We start from the raw sequence: 18,233 nt of genomic DNA, 5'->3' as shown, positions 1-18,233 counted from the left end.
GGAGTTTTCCGTTTGCTACCGTCCCCCTCGGGCAGACCTGAGGTAAAACAACACTTCCTTCATGCCTCAAATCAACAACTGACACCATTAACTAAATGATAGAAATCGACTGTGTGTAATTGCTGCGGTTTTTTGTGTTGGCCTTTCATGGATCACTTGAATTAATCCAGAATTGTATTGTGTAATGTTTGTGATACATGTTCTGCTGCAGATGTTTATACTTTATAACACTTGCTGTAAATGTTTAGATTTAGAGTTTTGATTTGATCATGTCTATACTTTATTCCACCTTCCAAATGTTTAAATGCCTGAACACACTGCTGCTCCCAATGTCCAAATTAGGGAACAATAAAGCACCTACCTGCCTACCTGCCTGCCTGCCTGCCTGCCTGCCTACCTACCTACCTACCTACCTACCTACCTGAGGACTTATATTCATATCGTCGCAAACTGAGTAAGATAGAATAATCAGGCACGTTGAATATTACTCATATTGAGAGGCGTGTGCTTGAGCTGGATAAAGGGTCAGTGTCAGGAGGGGTCCCGGGCCTTGTTAGTGAGGCCGGTACCAGAGGGGAAGAAGAAGCTGTTCAGACTTCCTGCCAGATGGGGGGGCAACAGGGTGGGATATTGTGTTTCTGGAACCTACTTGCACCATCAGGTCTATCTCAGTATCGTTATGCTCTATTTCAGTCTTTTCATGTAGAATTTATGGACAGGTTAGTTACAGGCTGTGGCTCAGTGGGATAGTGCCACTACAGCCACTAGAGGGGAGCCTTGCGTCAGAAATCCTGCACCAGGTTTCCTCCTCAGGTCTCAGTGTGTTTTTGTCAGGTTAAACCACACAACAAACCCAAGAACCAAACAGAAACTAAAGACCATTTTATAAACTACTCATCCCTCAAACTGCACTTTATCTTAAACTCTACTATCGCGAGATCACAGTAAACATTTCCCACGGGAACAGATGTTTCCCAGGAGGAGCTCCGCCCCTCAACACACCATGGAGACACAATGCACACAAGCCCCGCCTCCTCTCCTTCACCATTGGTTCTAGGAGGGGGCTCTAGCCGCGCCTCCTGAGCTCTGATTGGACGGAAGCTGCTGCCATCAGGAAAGAAACACGGAAAAAGATCAAAAAAGTTCTGGAGTGAGGAGAACCGGATCCTGCTGTCGGAGCTGCTGCTGAGAGGGGTCTTACCGGAGGAATACATACAGTATAGAGGGAGTAAAGGAGGGCGTCCGAGAGGAGGAGGCGCAGAGGGAGGACAGGTGTGTTTTTCTGTTTCTAAGGACTGAGGACAGGCGGACAGGTGCAGATCAATCCGCCTCTCAAGTTTCCCTGCGAGGACTTTTTATTCCTGGTTTTATTTTGAAAGTGGAGTATCCCCCCCCCCCCCCCCCCCCAGCTGCTCCGTGTGTCCTACAGGAGCGAGGTTCCCGGCGTCAGGAGAGCCACACTCCCCCCGCTTCGCCACTGCTGGTGATGCTCCTCCGCCGCACAGCAGGGGGGCTTCAGCTGCAATAACACCGGATCTATTTTCTCTCTTTCTTATGGAATACACACTCCAGCAAACCTGACGGATTTTCCCATGCGTCATTGCGACTGAAGGACGAGCCCTCTCTCTCTGCACATACACACACACACACACACACACACACACACACACACACACACACACACACACACACACACACACACACGCCCCGAAACAAACATGTCCAAAACACTGAAGAAGAAGAAGCACTGGTCCTCCAAGGTGCAGGAATGCAGCCTGTCGTGGGGGGGCGAGGGAGGGGAGGTTGGGGTGAGGGGGGGCGCGGAGATGGGGGAGTTCCCGCACCTCGCGCACACCGTCCCGGAGGGGCTGCTCGTGCACGCGGGCAGGGCTCCGTGCGCGGGAGACGTGCTGCTGGAGGTGAACGGCACCCCAGTGAGCGGACTCACACACAGGGACACACTGGCCGTCATCAGGCACTTCCGGGAGCCCATCCGACTCAAGACCGTCAGACCAGGTGTGTAGCTCTCTCACACACACACACACACACACACACACACACACACACACACACACACACACACACACACACACACACACACACACACACACTGCCCCTATGGGACAGGTGAGGCTAGTTTCATGAATCCTTAATGAGGGGATCCTGTGTAGATGGACCATGTGTGTGTGTGAGGTACTCCACAGGTGAACAGTGTGTTTCAGGGTTGACATATCTGTATTGTGTTTCTGTACGCCCCCCCCCCCCACCCCCCGACCCCCTGTGGAGCTCCATCAGTTCCCACAGAGCTGCAGACCAGCAGCGAGGAACCTGCTGGGTTCTGCAACACGCAGTCCTGCAGCTTGAGGCTCTCTTTCTGAGCATTAACATTCTTCTGAGTGCTATAAAACACACACACACACACACACACACACACACACACACACACACACACACACACACACACAGGGTAGAGTTTGACTTTTAGTAATGCTATAGTTATTATCAGGTAATAACACACTCTAAAGTCCAGTGAGGCGTGTGTGTGTGTGTGTGTGTGTGTGTGACTCCCCAGGACGGAGCTGGCCTTCCTTATCAGTGTGTTCAGTCTCTTCCTGTCAGCAGCCGTGTAAAGTTTAATATTAGTCATTTTTAACGCTCTTTTCAGCACTTCTGTTAGACTCAAGATTGAGTGTGGAGCTTCTGCAGGATCCTGCGTGGAGATACTCCGAAGAAACTAATCAAGTCAACAAAGTGCACCAGTGTTAGTCACAGCCCTGCAATACCCAGCATCTGCACGGAATCAGTATCTCCATTACTCCCTGTTGGATTTCCTCCTCTCTTCTCCCCCTCTCTATGCTCTGAGTAAATGAATCTGAACGATCTACTGCCCGTCCTGACAGAGGGATCCTCCTGTGGTGCTCTCTGAGGTTTAAACCCCGTTAATCGAGGCGTTCCTCAGGGAGTTTATCCTCGTTACTGCAAGGGTTGTACGCTGCAGAATGTAACCCCTCTGATTCTGATTAGTGAAATGTTGCACAGCCTTTCCTCAGAGACTACTCCATCTCTTTGTCTTGCCTGCTCTGACGACCTCACCTGCAGCTCGTAGATGTTACCTGATGTTGCATCGTCATGAGCGCATCATGCTAAGCTAACGTTAGCACAGGAAGCAGAGGTTTCTCCATGCAGCGCGGCGTGCTGTAACCTTGAGGAGGCGAGGAGTTGTGCTGCAGGAACAGAGGGAGAGTGGGTCGCTCACTGATCAACTAACTCTGCACACACCACACACACACACACACACACACACACACACACACACACACACACACACACACACACACACACACACACACACTCAGATGTGTATTTCTGCTGCAGCTTCATGTAGGCAGCTCTCAGCTCCTGCAGCTACCCTTGCTCACAGATCAGGAGGAAAATGCATGCTGGGAAAAGGCTTCTCGGCACGTTCATGAATACTGATTGATATTCAGAGAGGACGGTGGTGCGGATGCAGGGATTCTATCCAAGGTACAGGTGGAGACATGCTTGGTATCACAGCAGGCTTTTCTTGTGGTAGTTTGAACGTGTTGTGGTTGAGCTAATAGACTCTGTTCATCAGGTGTGTTTCAGTTTAACTAAATGGAGCAGACAGCTTCCTGGGGCAGCTGATGCCAGAAGGCCTCCAGGTGACAGCATGAATAATAGAGAGAGGGAGAATCACACCGTATCGCCCACCTGTTGGCTTCCTCAGATGTCTGTATCTGAACGTAGTTGCCTAAACGCATGCATTTAAACTCTCCTAGTACTAAGAGCAAAGTACCAGACTTTCTGGACCGGGTCTCTGCCGGGACTTGAAACCAGCGCCCCTCTGAGTCCCTGCAGACTGAGCTGCGTATAAACCAGCACCATGAATTAGAAATGACTGACTGAACGTATCCGCTGCACCGACGGTCAAACGTCTCCTGAATAAAGCATGGCTCTGCTGCAGCCTCCTGCTCTCACCCCTCCTACAGCTCCACCAGGAGGATGCTCAATATTCAGAGTGTGTGTGTGTGTATGTGTGTGTGTGTGTGTTTAAGTGCATGTGTCTCCCAGCTGTACACCTGATGTGACACCCCCCTCCTCCGCTGCTTCTCATCCCACAACCCCGTCACACTCCTCCTGCAGCAGCAGCTGAATACTAAAACCCCTCCAACATTTACCCTCCTCCTCCTCCTCCTCCTCCTCCTCCTCCTCCTCTCCTCTCCTCTTCCTCTCCTCCTCCTCAGTCGATGTAGTGAGCAGGAAGAGGATAACCGATGAAGCTGCATCTTTACCCTCTTGCCTCCTATATCTGCAGTATGTTTGCAGCGGGAAACATCTGACGACCCCCCCACCTCCCCCCGGTGCAGGGCTGGTCTCCGTGGAGCTGCACTGCGGTAACAAATAGAACAACAGGGATCAGGTTTCTGAGGATCCTCTGCTAGCTACACGACTTGGCAGCTAGTTTAAAGGAGGACACCACACACACACACACACACACACACACACACACACACACACACACACACACACACACACACACTCCTGCAGCTGCTCCTCCTTCAGATGGAGGAGGTCAGATACTAAACACACGAACAGAGAGCAACTCTTCATCATGAGGAACACACTCCTCCTTTAGTGATGAAGAGCTGCTCTCTGCTGAATAGAAGGGTGGTTTATGTCTCTGTGTTTGAGAGACTGGTCCCAGAGAGCTCTGCACTGGAGCTGCAATGCTAATCATCCACGGAAATAAACCCCCCCAAGATGCGTACTGTTTTAGTCACCCTGCAGAAACGTCTCTGATCTGGAGATCTGCTGCTCCCCTCTGTTCGATGAGTGAATATCTGTGGACATTTAAACCGTCAGCCTCTGAGACACTGGGAAGCACATGTATACACATCCATAGAGAGTCACGTCTGATCCACTCAGAACTTTGGAAAGAAGTTCCAATTTGATCTAAAAAGGAAAGAAGTCTGAATTTGAGTGTGTCCCTGCAGTCTGACAGCAGACCCCCCACCCCCTGCTGCAGGCTGTGTTGGAGGCATGCAGTTATTCTGGTCTGTTCCCAACAGCTGCTGCTTGTTGTTCTGTCTCACTGAGGAGGTCTTTTCTTCACAGTGCTGTTCTGAAAGTGTCTCTGGCTTCAGACAGGTGATGTCAGCACAGCTCCTCTGACTACCTTCACTGCTCTGACATCCTGTTGTGGCAGAAGCCGTTTCCTACTCATTTTACCGGCGCAGTTTTCCTTATGGTTTTGCTTGTGATGGCAGCCTGTGTAGCCCATGTACTGATTCCATCCCATAGCTGCAATAATACACAGGAGAACGTCTGCCTGCTCTTCCCAATGCTCACTAACAGAACGGTGATTAAAGTACGGTGAGTAAACAGCACCACACTGACCCGGTTAGTGCTGCCGGACTTTATAAAGTGTGTGTGTATCAGTGTGTGGTCTCGCTGTAGTCCCTGTGCTCAGAGATACTGCTGTTACAACTTGTACTCGCTGTACTCCAAGAGCTGTAAGCTCAGGTTAATCTCCCCCTCCAAAGTAAGCGTGACGTATTGGTTTTTCGGCGCTTAAAGCCGGCACCGCTGTGGTGGAAACACGATCTTTATCTGCTCCGGCTCTGGCTCCAGCTCTGGCTCCGGGTTGGTGGACAAACAGCATGAGTGTAAACAGGTTTCTGTCTGAGGCTCCTGATACAATCTTTGTGCTCCTCTGAGAGGAATGCAGTCCGACAGGTGAGACTGAGAGAGGCACCTGTCTCCTGTCTCACCTGGAGTCAGCCGGCCTCTCAGATAGATGCTGTTTGGTTCTGAGGAGCCGGTCTCTGGTTCTGAGAAGTCTCTCTCTGGTTCTTAGGAGCCTCTCTCTGGTTCTGAGGAGTTGGTCTCTGGTTCTGAGGAGTCTCTGGTTCTGAGGAGTCTCTCTCTGGTTCTGAGAAGTCTCTCTCTGGTTCTGAGGAGCCTCTCTCTGGTTGTGAGGAGTTGGTCTGTGGTTCTGAGGAGTCTCTGGTTCTGAGGAGTTGGTCTGTGGTTCTGAAGAGTTGGTCTGTGGTTCTGAGGAGTTGGTCTGTGGTTCTGAGGAGTCTCTCTCTGGTTCTGAAGAGTCTCTCTCTGGTTCTGAGAAGTCTCTCTCTGGTTCTGAGGAGTCTCTGTTTCTGAGGAGTCGGTCTGTGGTTCTGAGGAGCCTCTCTCTGGTTCTGAGGAGTTGGTCTGTGGTTCTGAGGAGTCTCTCTCTGGTTCTGAGGAGTCTCTCTCTGGTTCTGAGAAGACACACACACACACACACACACACACACACACACACACACACACACACACACACACACACACACACACAGCCTTCCTATTATTGGACCGAGCTCCATTCATCCATCACATCCCCCCCCCCCTCGTTTTATCTGCCCCATCCTTCTGGTTTCCTCGCTGCCTCACCGGCCGAGTGAAGCGGAGCGTCCTCTGCTCTGTCTCTGAGGGGGACGGGCCCGGGAACATCAGGGCAGATGAGAACAGATTCTAGATGTTGAAGGGAATTATTGATTTGGCATCACTCATTAAAAAGGTCGGTGATCTACTCTGCAGAGCAGTCTGTTTTTACCCAGATATCTCAAACAGACACATGTTCTGGGAAAGTAAATCAGATAACAAATAAAACGGGTCTCGTCAGGGTCAGGGTCAGGGTCAGGGTCAGGGTCAGGGTCAGGGTCAGGGTTAGCATTAGGGTCAGGGTTAGCGTCAGGGTCAGGGTTAGCATTAGGGTCAGGGTCAGGGTTAGCGTTAGGGTCAGGGTTAGCATTAGGGTCAGGGTTAGCATTAGGGTCAGGGTCAGGGTTAGCGTTAGGGTCAGGGTCAGGGTTAGGGTCAGCGTCAGGGTCAGGGTTAGCGTTAGGGTCAGCGTCAGGGTCAGGGTTACCTAACTACAGAAATGACACGGGGACATTTTAAATAGATCCTAAAAATTGATTGATATTAGAATGAGACGGGGAGGACATCCAGGAACTGTAGAGAGGCAGGTGCATCAGCTCCCGTGTGTGTGTGTGTGTGTGTGTGTGTGTGTGTGTGTGTGTGTGTGTGTGTGTGTGTGTGTGTGTGTGTGTGTGTGTGTGTGTGTGTGTGTGTGTGTGTGTGTGTGTGTGTGTGTGTGTGTGTGTGTGTGTGTGTGTGTGTGTGTGTGTGTGTGTGTGTGTGTGTGTGTGTGTGTGTGTGTGTGTGTGTGTGTGTGTAAAACTAGCTGCTCTTGTTTGTTGGTTTCGGGGGAGTTCCTGCAGCATTGTGTTTCATGGAGCCAGTTTTTCCAGACTGAGGAATGATGACGTCTGTCACTCAGCCACGCAGGATACATTACACACACACACACACACACACACACACACACACACACAAACACACTGTTGTGAGCAGCTGATGTTTGATTCATGATGATCTGCAGAATGTGTGTGTGTGTGTGTGTGTGTGTGTGTGTGTGTGTGTGTGTGTGTGTGTGTGTGTGTGTGTGTGTGTGTGTGTGTGTGTGTGTGTGTGTGTGTGTGTGTGTGTGTGTGTGTGTGTGTGTGTGTGTGTGTGTGTGTGTGTGTGTGTGTGTGTGTGTGTGTGTGTGTGTGTGTGACTCTGAGCTCTGCAACATGCTGAGTAAACACAGAGAGCAAACTGAGCTCCATGTTTGCTCTCTGCTGCAGCCTGCAGACAGTTCACACACTTCCACTGTACACACACACGCACACCACAGTGTTCACACACCTCTCACTGTACACACACACCACAGTGTTCACACACTTCTCACTGTACACACACACTGCAGCTACTGTTAGACATATGAAACACACCGGCTGCATTCTGTTCATCACCCTTTATTCATGTCCTGCTCACACACAGATCTCTCCGGTCACAGAACATGGAGAGTTGAATCTGTGCCGCACATTTTAGCACCAGACAACACAAACACACAGAAACCTTCAGAAGCTGTCAGAGATTCTGATTGGCCCAGCCTCTGCAGCATGTGACTCATATTAGCCGTGTGTGAGACTTAGCTCCGTGGAGTTCATCATGTGGTGCGTTCAGGGTCTCATGCTGGGCAGCCGGTCAGCACAATATTACCCAGAATCCCCTGCTCTGAGCCGGGTCTCTGAACTCTCCAAGATGTTTCAGGTGTTTGGTGCTCAGAGGAGGTATTATTGATCCTGAGAGGGGGGGGCTGTTGTTCTCCTGATCCATGATCTGTGTGTGTGTGTGTGTGTGTGTTTCTGGGAGAACATGCCAGAAAACACTGCTCCTTTATGAGTCCCAGATCCCAGTCCAAGGCCAGCTGCTACAAACCATCACCCCCAGTACTGCAGCAGGCCCCCAGCTCATGCTGCATTCACTGCAGCTGGAGACAGTTGCAGAAACAGGGTGCATGTCCCCCCCCCCTTCTGATCTCGTTATGTTGAAGCCTTCGTTAGCTCGGGGTCATAAGCTGGGGCTAATTGGCGGCCAGTGCCCTGCAGGGACTAAAAGAGGGGGGGGGGCATCAAAACATATGGAGGCACAAAATCTGAAGGAGGAGATAGGGGGGGCACAGCTGCAGTTTAGTGTGTGTGTGTGTGTGTGTGTGTGTGTGTGTGTGTGTGTGTGTGTGTGTGTGTGTGTGTGTGTGTGTGTGTGTGTGTGTGTGTGTGTGTGTGTGTGTGTGTGTGTGTGTGTGTGTGTGTGTGTGTGTGTGTGTGTGTGTGTGTGTGTGTGTGTGTGTGTGTGTGTGTGTGTGTGTGTGTGTGTGTGTGTGGTTAAAAGTACACCCCCCGATCAATGAATGAGCAGAACCCTCCGGGTCTGTTGTAAGACGTCTCTGTACTCCCTGCAGTGTAATCTCTGAGGCTGCCCCCCCCCCCTCACAACCTGTTGTTTCTGTAGAGTCATGTTTAACCGCGATGCATTCAGGGGCCACAGGGGATCTAGTGACGCTGTAAAATGCATTAAAGTAGAGATGTGCAGCCATGACTTAAAACAATATGGAGCCGAATGAAATAAACAGATGTGAGAGGTGGGGTTCGGAAGAGACGCATAACTATGTGTTGGTATCCATTCAGCATTTAAATCTAAACACTGAAAGCAGATTCTATTTTGCAGCATTTCCCTTTCAAGCTTTTTGTGAATATCTCCTGATATCTCTTCTCATGTAATCCGGTATTAAATGCACCGTTGTGTTGTTCGTACTATTTCCTCTCAGATCTTTTGGACCTTTTTTAAAAACAATAATCTCCCTTGTTTTGACTTCTCCGACTGCTCACTTCCTGCAGTCTGTCTGTCCTCTGATTGGCCGGATTATGAGCGGCTCTGCTGCATGCTAACTGCAGCTCTGTTATATAACACCATCTCTCTAACAGGAGCTCTGCAGGACTAACTGTGCCTCCTGCAGCATGCATCGTGCTCTCCATCCATAACCCTGTCTGGCTCCAAGGGGGGGGTGGTTGGGTGGGGGGGTCAAAGGAGGATCCGGTCCCCCTGCAGCCTCCTGGGCTTGTTTCCCCCTCTGGATCGATGCTCTGCAGACACCCTGTCCCTCAGTGAGACGTGATTACAGGCTGGTTGATAGTCTGCTCTGACGTACGATATAATAGCTAATCAGACGCTCCTCTGCACGGGAGGGGGGTTTGAGAAGTTTGGGGCCAGATTCCTCAGTGGGGTTCATTGTGCTTTCATCTTGGATGCTCAATGTGACCAGAAGGTGCAAACACAGCGTCCTTAAACGTGCTGCAGCTTCAGAAAGCATGCAGATACAGAAACCCGGATCAGAACTCATGCAGAAACATCTGCAGCAGCTCTTCAACACATGCAGGAACATCTGCAGCAGCTCTTCAACACATGCAGGAACATCTGCAGCAGCTCTTCAACACATGCAGGAACATCTGCAGCAGCTCTTCAACACATGCAGGAACATCTGCAGCAGCTCTTCAACACATGCAGGAACATCTGCAGCAGCTCTTCAACACGTGCAGGAACATCTGCAGCAGCTCTTCAACACATGCAGGAACATCTGCAGCAGCTCTTCAACACATGCAGGAACATCTGCAGCAGCTCTTCAACTCATGCAGGAACATCTGCAGCAGCTCTTCAACACATGCAGGAACATCTGCAGCAGCTCTTCAACACACGCAGAAACATCTGCAGCAGCTCTTCAACTCATGCAGCATCTAGAGAACATTCAGCAGAGGAAACATGAGCAGTTTACTAAAAGCTGCAGAAACCAAACGCTGCAAGAAGCTCACACACACACACACACACACACACACACACACACACACACACACACACACACACACACACACACACACACACACATACACACAACTGGACTGAACGTGTCTGAGTGTGTGAGCAGAGCTCTGATCCATGACGTCAGTACAGGAGCATCTGTATTTGCAGCAGTGAGAAACCAGACCTTAGGTGCTCTGTTCTGCAGCCCCCCCCTCCCTCCTCTAACCAGGCCTCTCCCCCCTGCTGGGGTGGGTTTTGAATGGCTCTCATGTCCCTGTAATCACGTCTGAAGTTGAATATAGATTGCAAACAGAGAAGAGGGCGGTGGTCTCTCTCCTCTCCACTGACGGTGACTACACGTCTCTCACAGGTTCAGCTCCGGTTCGGTTTTTACTCGAGTAAACGACACGTGAGAAAAACCCACATTTAGAAGAAAATTAATAAACTGAAAAAAAATCAGAAGAAAAAAGTGATCATTTAGAAGAAATAGTCTGTAATTCAAATACATTTACAAAAACTGAAGTTTGAAAAGAAAAGATTGGGAGAGAAAAATAGTGGGACACTTTTCAAAGTAGAAGTTTGAAAAAGGTAGAGAGTAAAAACAGACCCTGACATCCCGGACCTCTAAAGATCTGGTTTGTCCTCAGGAAACCCCCCTCTACTCAGAAAGGTATCAGACTTTAGGCCTGATTCTTATCACAGCCCCCCCCCCCCTCTCTTTGTTCTTGCTGAGTGTAGGATGTGAGTCAAACCCTCCCTCTTGTGATGCATGCTGGGAACAATGGGCTCCTTGGCCACGTCTGCTCCTTGCGCGTCTGACGGATCAGATTGCTAATAAATCTGAGCGCCTTGTTCCAGGAAGTGCACATAAACAGGGAGGGGTGTAAATCACCTGCCGCCACGTCTGATTGGCTGCTTCACCCTCAGACTGAAAGCTTTCCCGCAGAGGGCTGTGCAGCCTCATTTCAAATTCTACTTAAACACAAACGTAGTAAAGATGTTGTTCTTTCTGTAAATCCAGCATTGCTTGAGTCCTTTTTGCAGGTTTGATAAACTTCGATGAACTGTGCAGCTCTAGCTTTGCCAGCGTGCTTTTCCACCTCAGAAATGAGTGTAGTAACAAAAGCTCTGCCTGTCAGGAAGCATGGAACACATCTTGAATATCCAACATGTGTAAGACATAGATTTAATGAATACTACACGACGAAAAGAGTAAATGAAAGGGACTCTGTTGGCTCTCCGTGTATCACGCTCTGTAAAGGGGATGTAAAATAAGGCCCAATAGGTGGATCATAGGTATAAGACTAAGGTACGTGCACAAAGATGATCGAGTCCACAGGTCGATTGAGATCCTGTCAATAAGTCGTGCAAAAGTTGAGCAAATGACCCAGACTACCACGGTCCATATCGGGTAGTCTGGAACAAATGATAGACCCAGTTTGTAGATTGTAGATTAGTTGTTGAGTTGATCTTCATCAGAGATCGGCTGCTCCAATCCTTTCACCTCGATAACGTCAGTCAGGTGTGACGATGAGATGGACAGAAGCAAACGTGCAGAGCTGCAGCCTGAGTCTGAGATGCATCTGAAAGCAGATATTATCTGGTCTCTCTGTTTCTGATAAGCTCATTGGCTCTCTGTCCACATCCCTCAGCCTCACCTGCCCCCCCCCCTCCTGTTGGAGAGTCAGATCATGTCTGCCTCTGAGGGACGCTTGGCTCTTGACTTCCAGTCTGTGACCTTTAAACCATTCCTCTCCGGAGACGCTCTCTCTGCAGGCTCTCTACTCACGCACACACACACACGCACACACACACACACACACACACACACACACACACACACACACACACACACACACACACACACACACACACACACACACACACACACACACACTGCTGCTGCTGCTGCTTCGGCACCATGCTGCTCTCTTTCCAGTTCATGAATCATAATTTAATTTGTGCAATAAAGGTGCAGGAATGAGTCCTAAAAAACAGGAATGAGTCAGCATGTATCACTTCCTGTCCCCTGGTCTGGGGGTCAATGGTTTCCTGGATGTGTGTGTGGTTGTTACTCAGGTCTGTGGTTAACACAAGCTGAAGTCTGTCAGTAAACAGGCGTGAACAGGAAGCTGTTCAGAGGGACACGCATCCCGTCCTCAGGTCTGGGTCGGTGATCACAGCCCAGGGGGGTCAAGGGCAGCAGCATGTCATCATGACATGACCACTGCAGGAACATGATAGATGAAGTAGTCCATGTTATGAAGGAGATCCTGAGGGAGGACCTCGTCCCGTGCACATATCTGATATCTGCTGCCTGCCCCTGCTTCTGTTTTACTGCAGTGGATCTCCTTCTGATGCACAAAGGAATCCAACTCCTTCTGTGCTCCTGGAGGAAAGCTGTGTGGAGGAGAGCCGCTCGACTTCCTGTTGATGATGCAACGAGTTTCAGTCAGATCCCATCAGAGTCATTGCTGGGCTGGCCGACACACAGGAGGGATGTATCATGGTGCATACATAAACCCAGTTCATCATTAGCCTGCAGAGAGAGATCAGAGAGTCTCTCAGTGTCTCCTCCTCCTCCTCCTCCTCAGTCTACAGCTCCTCTTTACTCCTGCTGCTTCAGCTCAGTCTAATCACATTGCACCATCCGGCAGAGTGTGAGGATTGAGAGAGGAGTGGTGGAGAGAAGGATGGAAGACTCAGAGGCTGGTGTTCAGAGAGCTGCAGGGCTCTGAGGAGCCTCCTGTGAAGACCGGCTCAGACCTGTATATAAAACATGATGGTGTACAGATCAGACCTGTGTGAGGCGGCAGGGCTTTGGAAATCTGTAGAGGTCCGAGAAATGTGGATGTGAAGCTCTTCCGTCCGGTGGAAAATACTCCCCCTGATCACAGTTTGAAGTCATGGGTTCTGTCCTGGTTTGGTCCAGGTGTCCCTGTTAGTCCTGCGGTTTCTTTAAGCGTCTTTTCTGAGTTTATAGGTATTTTGCATGGATTTGCTCCAAAGCAACCCGGCATTAAGGATGTGTTTCAAACCAAAGGGAACCTTTATTTAATAACTGTGTCTTCCTCTCTCTGTTCTATGTGGATCCTCTTCCTCCATCTATCTGCTCTGACCCCACCAGGTGAGAGTGTTTCTTTATGTCTTTATTCCTCTGAGTATAAAAAGTCTGCACAGTGAGACCCCCCCCCCCTCCCCCTGCAGAGAGACAGTGGACCCAGCATGCCTCCTCTCCGAGCTGCTGACAGTTATTCCTCTGCAGTGATGTCAGCTGTTAGCAAAGACTCCTCTGTGTCCTCCTGAGAGACCTCACCTCTCGCTACACCTTTTCACACACTCTCTGAGTCTGCACACACTCTGAGTCTGCACACACTCTGAGTCTGCACACACTCTGAGTCTGCACACTCTCTGAGTCTGCACACACTCTGAGTCTGCACACACTCTGAGTCTGCACACACTCTGAGTCTGCACACACTCCAGAGAGCGGGTCACCTGACAGCCTGGAGATACATCCTGCAGCTGCTCCTCTCCTCCTGCAGGAAATACTCCTTAGCCTTTTTCACATGGTGTTTCAGGGCCAGTTTGGAGCCACTGGGAACACAGTTTTCATGTTTCACTCAGGACCATCGAGAGTTCATGGACAGAGTAGAAGGTTGTTGCAGAGTGGCTCGAACAGCATCCTGATAAGTGATGACCTTATAAACATCGGGGAACATTAGCCGTCCTTTGCTCTGTGTGGTAGCAACCAGTAACAGCTCTGTCTCTGCATTTCACTTCAACGCGACAGGACTCTGGTTATCACACAGAGCAACAGGATGCATCCTCCTCAGAGATGCATCCTCCTCAGAGATGCATCCTCCTAAGAGATGCATCCTCCTCAGAGATGCATCTTCCTCAGAGATGCATCCTCCTCAGAGATGCATCCTCCTAAGAGATGCATCCTCCTCAGAGATGCATCCTCCTAAGAGATGCATCTTCCTCAGAGATGCATCTTCCTCAGAGATGCATCCTCCTCAGAGATGCATCCTCCTAAGAGATGCATCCTCCTCAGAGATGCATCCTCCTAAGAGATGCATCCTCCTCAGAGATGCATCCTCCTAAGAGATGCATCTTCCTCAGAGATGCATCCTCCTCAGAGATGCATCCTCCTCAGAGATGCATCCTCCTCAGAGATGCATCCTCCTCAGAGATGCACGGTCGGGTTATCCGTTTACCCTCTGCTGCTTTGGTCTGACCTCCTTTAATAGGAACAGATATTAACGTGCAGTCTGCAGCCAGATGCAGTCGGGTTATCCGTTACCCTCCTGCTGCTTTGTCTGACTCCTTTAATAGGAACAGATATTAACGTGCAGTCTGCAGCCAGATGCATCGGACAGAAATCTCTGTCACTGATCTCACAGAAGATGTGAATCTGCTCCTCTTCCTCATTCCTGTCATCAGAGGAGGCCTCCTGTTCATCCTGCACAATTCAATCACCCCCTCCCTTTCTTTCTCATTCAGACAAAACCTTGAAGGAGCTTTTATCATTCCCTGCTAACAATGCCTCCATATCATAAATCTGAGCCGGTTCATTCAGTGCTGTGTGTGTGTGTGTGTGTGTGTGTGTGTGTGTGTGTGTGTGTGTGTGTGTGTGTGTGTGTGTGTGTGTGTGTGTGTGTGTGTGTGTGTGTGTGTGTGTGTGTGTGTGTGTGTGTGTGTGTGTGTGTGTGTGTGTGTGTGTGTGTGTGTGTGTGTGTGTGTGTGTGTGTGTGTGTGTGTGTGTGTCTTCACTCCGCTGCCTCAAACAGACGCTGTGTTTACACCCTGCGTCTGTTTTATGGCTCTGAGAGACACTGCTTTATGTCTGACCCGGGAGAAGTGAGACAGCTTTGTTTCAGCACAGGTGTACAAGTACTCTGGTACAAGTACTCAGATACAAGTACTCTGGTACAAGTACTCAGGTACAAGTTCTCTGGTACAAGTTCTCAGGTACAAGTACTCAGGTACAAGTACTCTGGTACAAGTACTCAGGTACAAGTTCTCTGGTACAAGTTCTCTGGTACAAGTACTCAGATACAAGTACTCTGGTACAAGTACTCAGATACAAGTACTCTGGTACAAGTACTCAGGTACAAGTTCTCTGGTACAAGTTCTCAGGTACAAGTACTCAGGTACAAGTACTCTGGTACAAGTACTCTGGTACAAGTACTCAGATACAAGTACTCTGGTACAAGTACTCAGGTACAAGTTCTCTGGTACAAGTTCTCTGGTACAAGTTCTCAGGTACAAGTACTCAGGTACAAGTACTCTGGTACAAGTTCTCTGGTACAAGTACTCTGGTACAAGTACTCAGGTACAAGTACTCTGGTACAAGTACTCTGGTACAAGTTCTCTGGTACAAGTTCTCAGGTACAAGTACTCAGGTACAAGTACTCAGGTACAAGTACTCAGGTACAAGTACTCTGGTACAAGTTCTCTGGTACAAGTTCTCTGGTACAAGTACTCAGGTACAAGTACTCTGGTACAAGTACTCAGGTACAAGTTCTCTGGTACAAGTACTCTGGTACAACTTCTCAGGTACAAGTACTCTGTTTAAAGGACCTTATTCTCTCCATGCTTTAGTGTCTCTACTGGGACATGTCTCCATGCTTTATGTGTCTCATACCAGGACTCAGGGGGTCAGAGGGATGGTAACGAACCTCATTATCTGAGGAGAGTTTGAGGTGGAGACGGAGAGCAAAGCCAGAGCCGGGGCTGCTGGGTAATGGTGTTTAACTCTGCCCGGTTACCTCTCAGAGGACAGGAGGCTTCAGAGAGACATTTCTACCGAGGACATTACTTCATAATCACCCCTCTTTCTATTCCTCTATCCCACTGTGACGAGGGGATGGGGATTTACATTTTCATTATTCCACATGTCCCCATCTCTATGAGCAGGGTTTCTAAACCCGGGAAGAGCAGCTAAAGATAGGTCCTTAACTCGTTCCCATTGCCAGTAACAGTCTAAAGATAGGTCCTTAACTCGTTCCCATTGCCAGTAACAGTCTAAAGATAGGTCCTTAACTCGTTCCCATTGCCAGTAACACTCTAAAGATAGGTCCTTAACTCGTTCCCATTGCCAGTAACACTCTAAAGATAGGTCCTTAACTCGTTCCCATTGCCAGTAACACTCTAAAGATAGGTCCGTTTAGACGTTACTCGGTTTATATTTAAAGGAGCGTCCCTTAATTATCTTGACTCCTGCTGGGTCACTTCGTGGAGAATGGAAGTTTCCCCCTGGAATCACGGCCAGGTGTTGGTGTGTTTAAGAGGCTGTAGTCTGACGCTGTGTTTTAGATCCCTATAAGCTCTTCCTCACTCCCCTCTCTGCTGCTCCTCTTCCTCCCAAAGTTCTCCCGGTCTGTTCTGAAGTCTGAAGAAGGAAAGACAGGAGTGGTCAGACTGAGAGGGGACGGTAGGAGGAGCTTTGTCTCTGAAGTCTGTCTGACGTAATTAAAGGAAGGATTCCCCACATCTCAGCCAAGTCCCCGACTGTTAGCAGTGAGCCCCCCCCCCTCTAAAGGGAAGCCCTCCCCCTCTGAACCCACCCTCCTCTGTAATCCAGTGTTTGGCGAAAGCCGATTACAGAGATTCCTCTCCGCTAATTAACTTCATCTCTGTCTCTCTGGGACAGCACAGGGACGTCCTGTACTGTAATTACTACCCTCACCTGGGCTTTGTGTGTGTGTGTGTGTGTGTGTGTGTGTGTGTGTGTGTGTGTGTGTGTGTGTGTGTGTGTGTGTGTGTGTGTGTGTGTGTGTGTGTGTGTGTGTGTGTGTGTGTGTGTGTGTGTGTGTGTGTGTGTGTGTGTGTGTGTGTGTGTGTGTGTGTGTGTGTGTGTGTGTGTGTGTGTGTGTGTGTGTGTGTGTGTGTGTGTGTGTGTGTTTGATGATGCAGAGCTTCTTTTTTCTCTGCATCATCACACACACCGCCTCAGACAAATGAACAACGGGGCGGAAACACACACACACACACACACACACACACACACACACACACACACACACACACACACACACACACACTGTATATTGGTTTCATCTTGTTTGCACGCCGGATGTCTGTGGACTTTAGAGCAGCAGACGGGAGAAGCAGAAAGAGAGCTTATTAAAGGTGCTCCTCCTCTTCCTCTTCCTCTTCTTCCTCCTCATCTTCCTCCTCTTCCTCTTCCTCCCAACCCTGGACACAGTGTCTCCTCGCCTCGTTAAAGTCTGCCTCTGTATTGACCCGTTGTTTCTCCTCTCATATTGAAGCCAGAGGACAGTTAGAGCCGCTGAGAGGCTGCAGAGAGGAGCGATGTCCCTCACTGACCCAGAGGAACAGTCCAGATGTGGTACCTCGGGACATGGAGTTATTAAAGGCCCAGTCTTCTCCAGTGTAGGACATGTACAGAGGTTAGGGCCAACTGGTTGTTAGTGTTTGTGTCGTAGAGGCAGATAATAACTCATCTGATGGTTAAACAGAAACTCTGAATATCATGTAGTCTTCGTCCCTGCAGAGCGAGCAGAACAGAAAGCGTCGTACGAGCAGGAGCCCGATTTAAGGGTTCTGTGTTTCTATTTTTGCGTATGATTGGTGGGGTTTGGGGCGAGTCAGCGGTTGGTTAATACCTATAGGTGTATGCATTAGTTTATGGATTATTCTGGGAATAACTCGTGCTCATTTGAAGCCACATGCACAGGTTGTTTCTTCAAACCTTTGAGATGCTGCTGTGGTGCGGGATTCAGGGACCTTTAGGGGGAGCGGCAGATATCTCTCTGTGGTTTGACTCGTCACGATGCATGGTGAAGTGGAATGTGTTTAAACAACAAGAGGCATCCGGAGATCACTTTCACATTGTCCAACATCTGGCAGGAGCTTCTGTGTTAACTGGAACAGAGGAGACCCGTCAGATGATCAGAGGACTGGAGGAAGAGGAAGAGGAAGAGGTAGTCTTCATGGCCGAACACACGCTGAGCCTTAGA

General features: G+C 49.5%; 1 protein-coding gene across 11 annotated transcripts in view; it reads left to right on the top strand.

Moving 5' to 3' along the window:
* The first annotated feature begins 1,132 nt into the window (after positions 1 to 1,132).
* magi3a (membrane associated guanylate kinase, WW and PDZ domain containing 3a) overlaps positions 1,133 to 18,233 on the top strand; it is a 59,147-nt gene continuing 42,046 nt past the window's right edge. For 9 of the 11 annotated variants that reach the window (XM_063879753.1, XM_063879721.1, XM_063879746.1 and 6 more), the window contains exon 1: positions 1,134 to 2,016. In XM_063879753.1, coding sequence (XP_063735823.1) covers positions 1,719 to 2,016 — 298 coding nt within the window. In that variant the 5' untranslated portion in view covers positions 1,134 to 1,718. Of the gene's footprint in view, positions 2,017 to 18,233 lie in introns of all 11 variants that reach the window. The other 2 variants (XM_063879761.1, XM_063879737.1) reach the window with 1 other exon arrangement.

Source organism: Eleginops maclovinus, chromosome 1 (assembly GCF_036324505.1).
Source record: "Eleginops maclovinus isolate JMC-PN-2008 ecotype Puerto Natales chromosome 1, JC_Emac_rtc_rv5, whole genome shotgun sequence".
Taxonomy (NCBI): Eukaryota; Metazoa; Chordata; class Actinopteri; order Perciformes; family Eleginopidae; genus Eleginops; species Eleginops maclovinus.
Note: the sequence above shows the minus strand (reverse complement) of the source record. Positions and strands in the feature narration are given on the sequence as shown.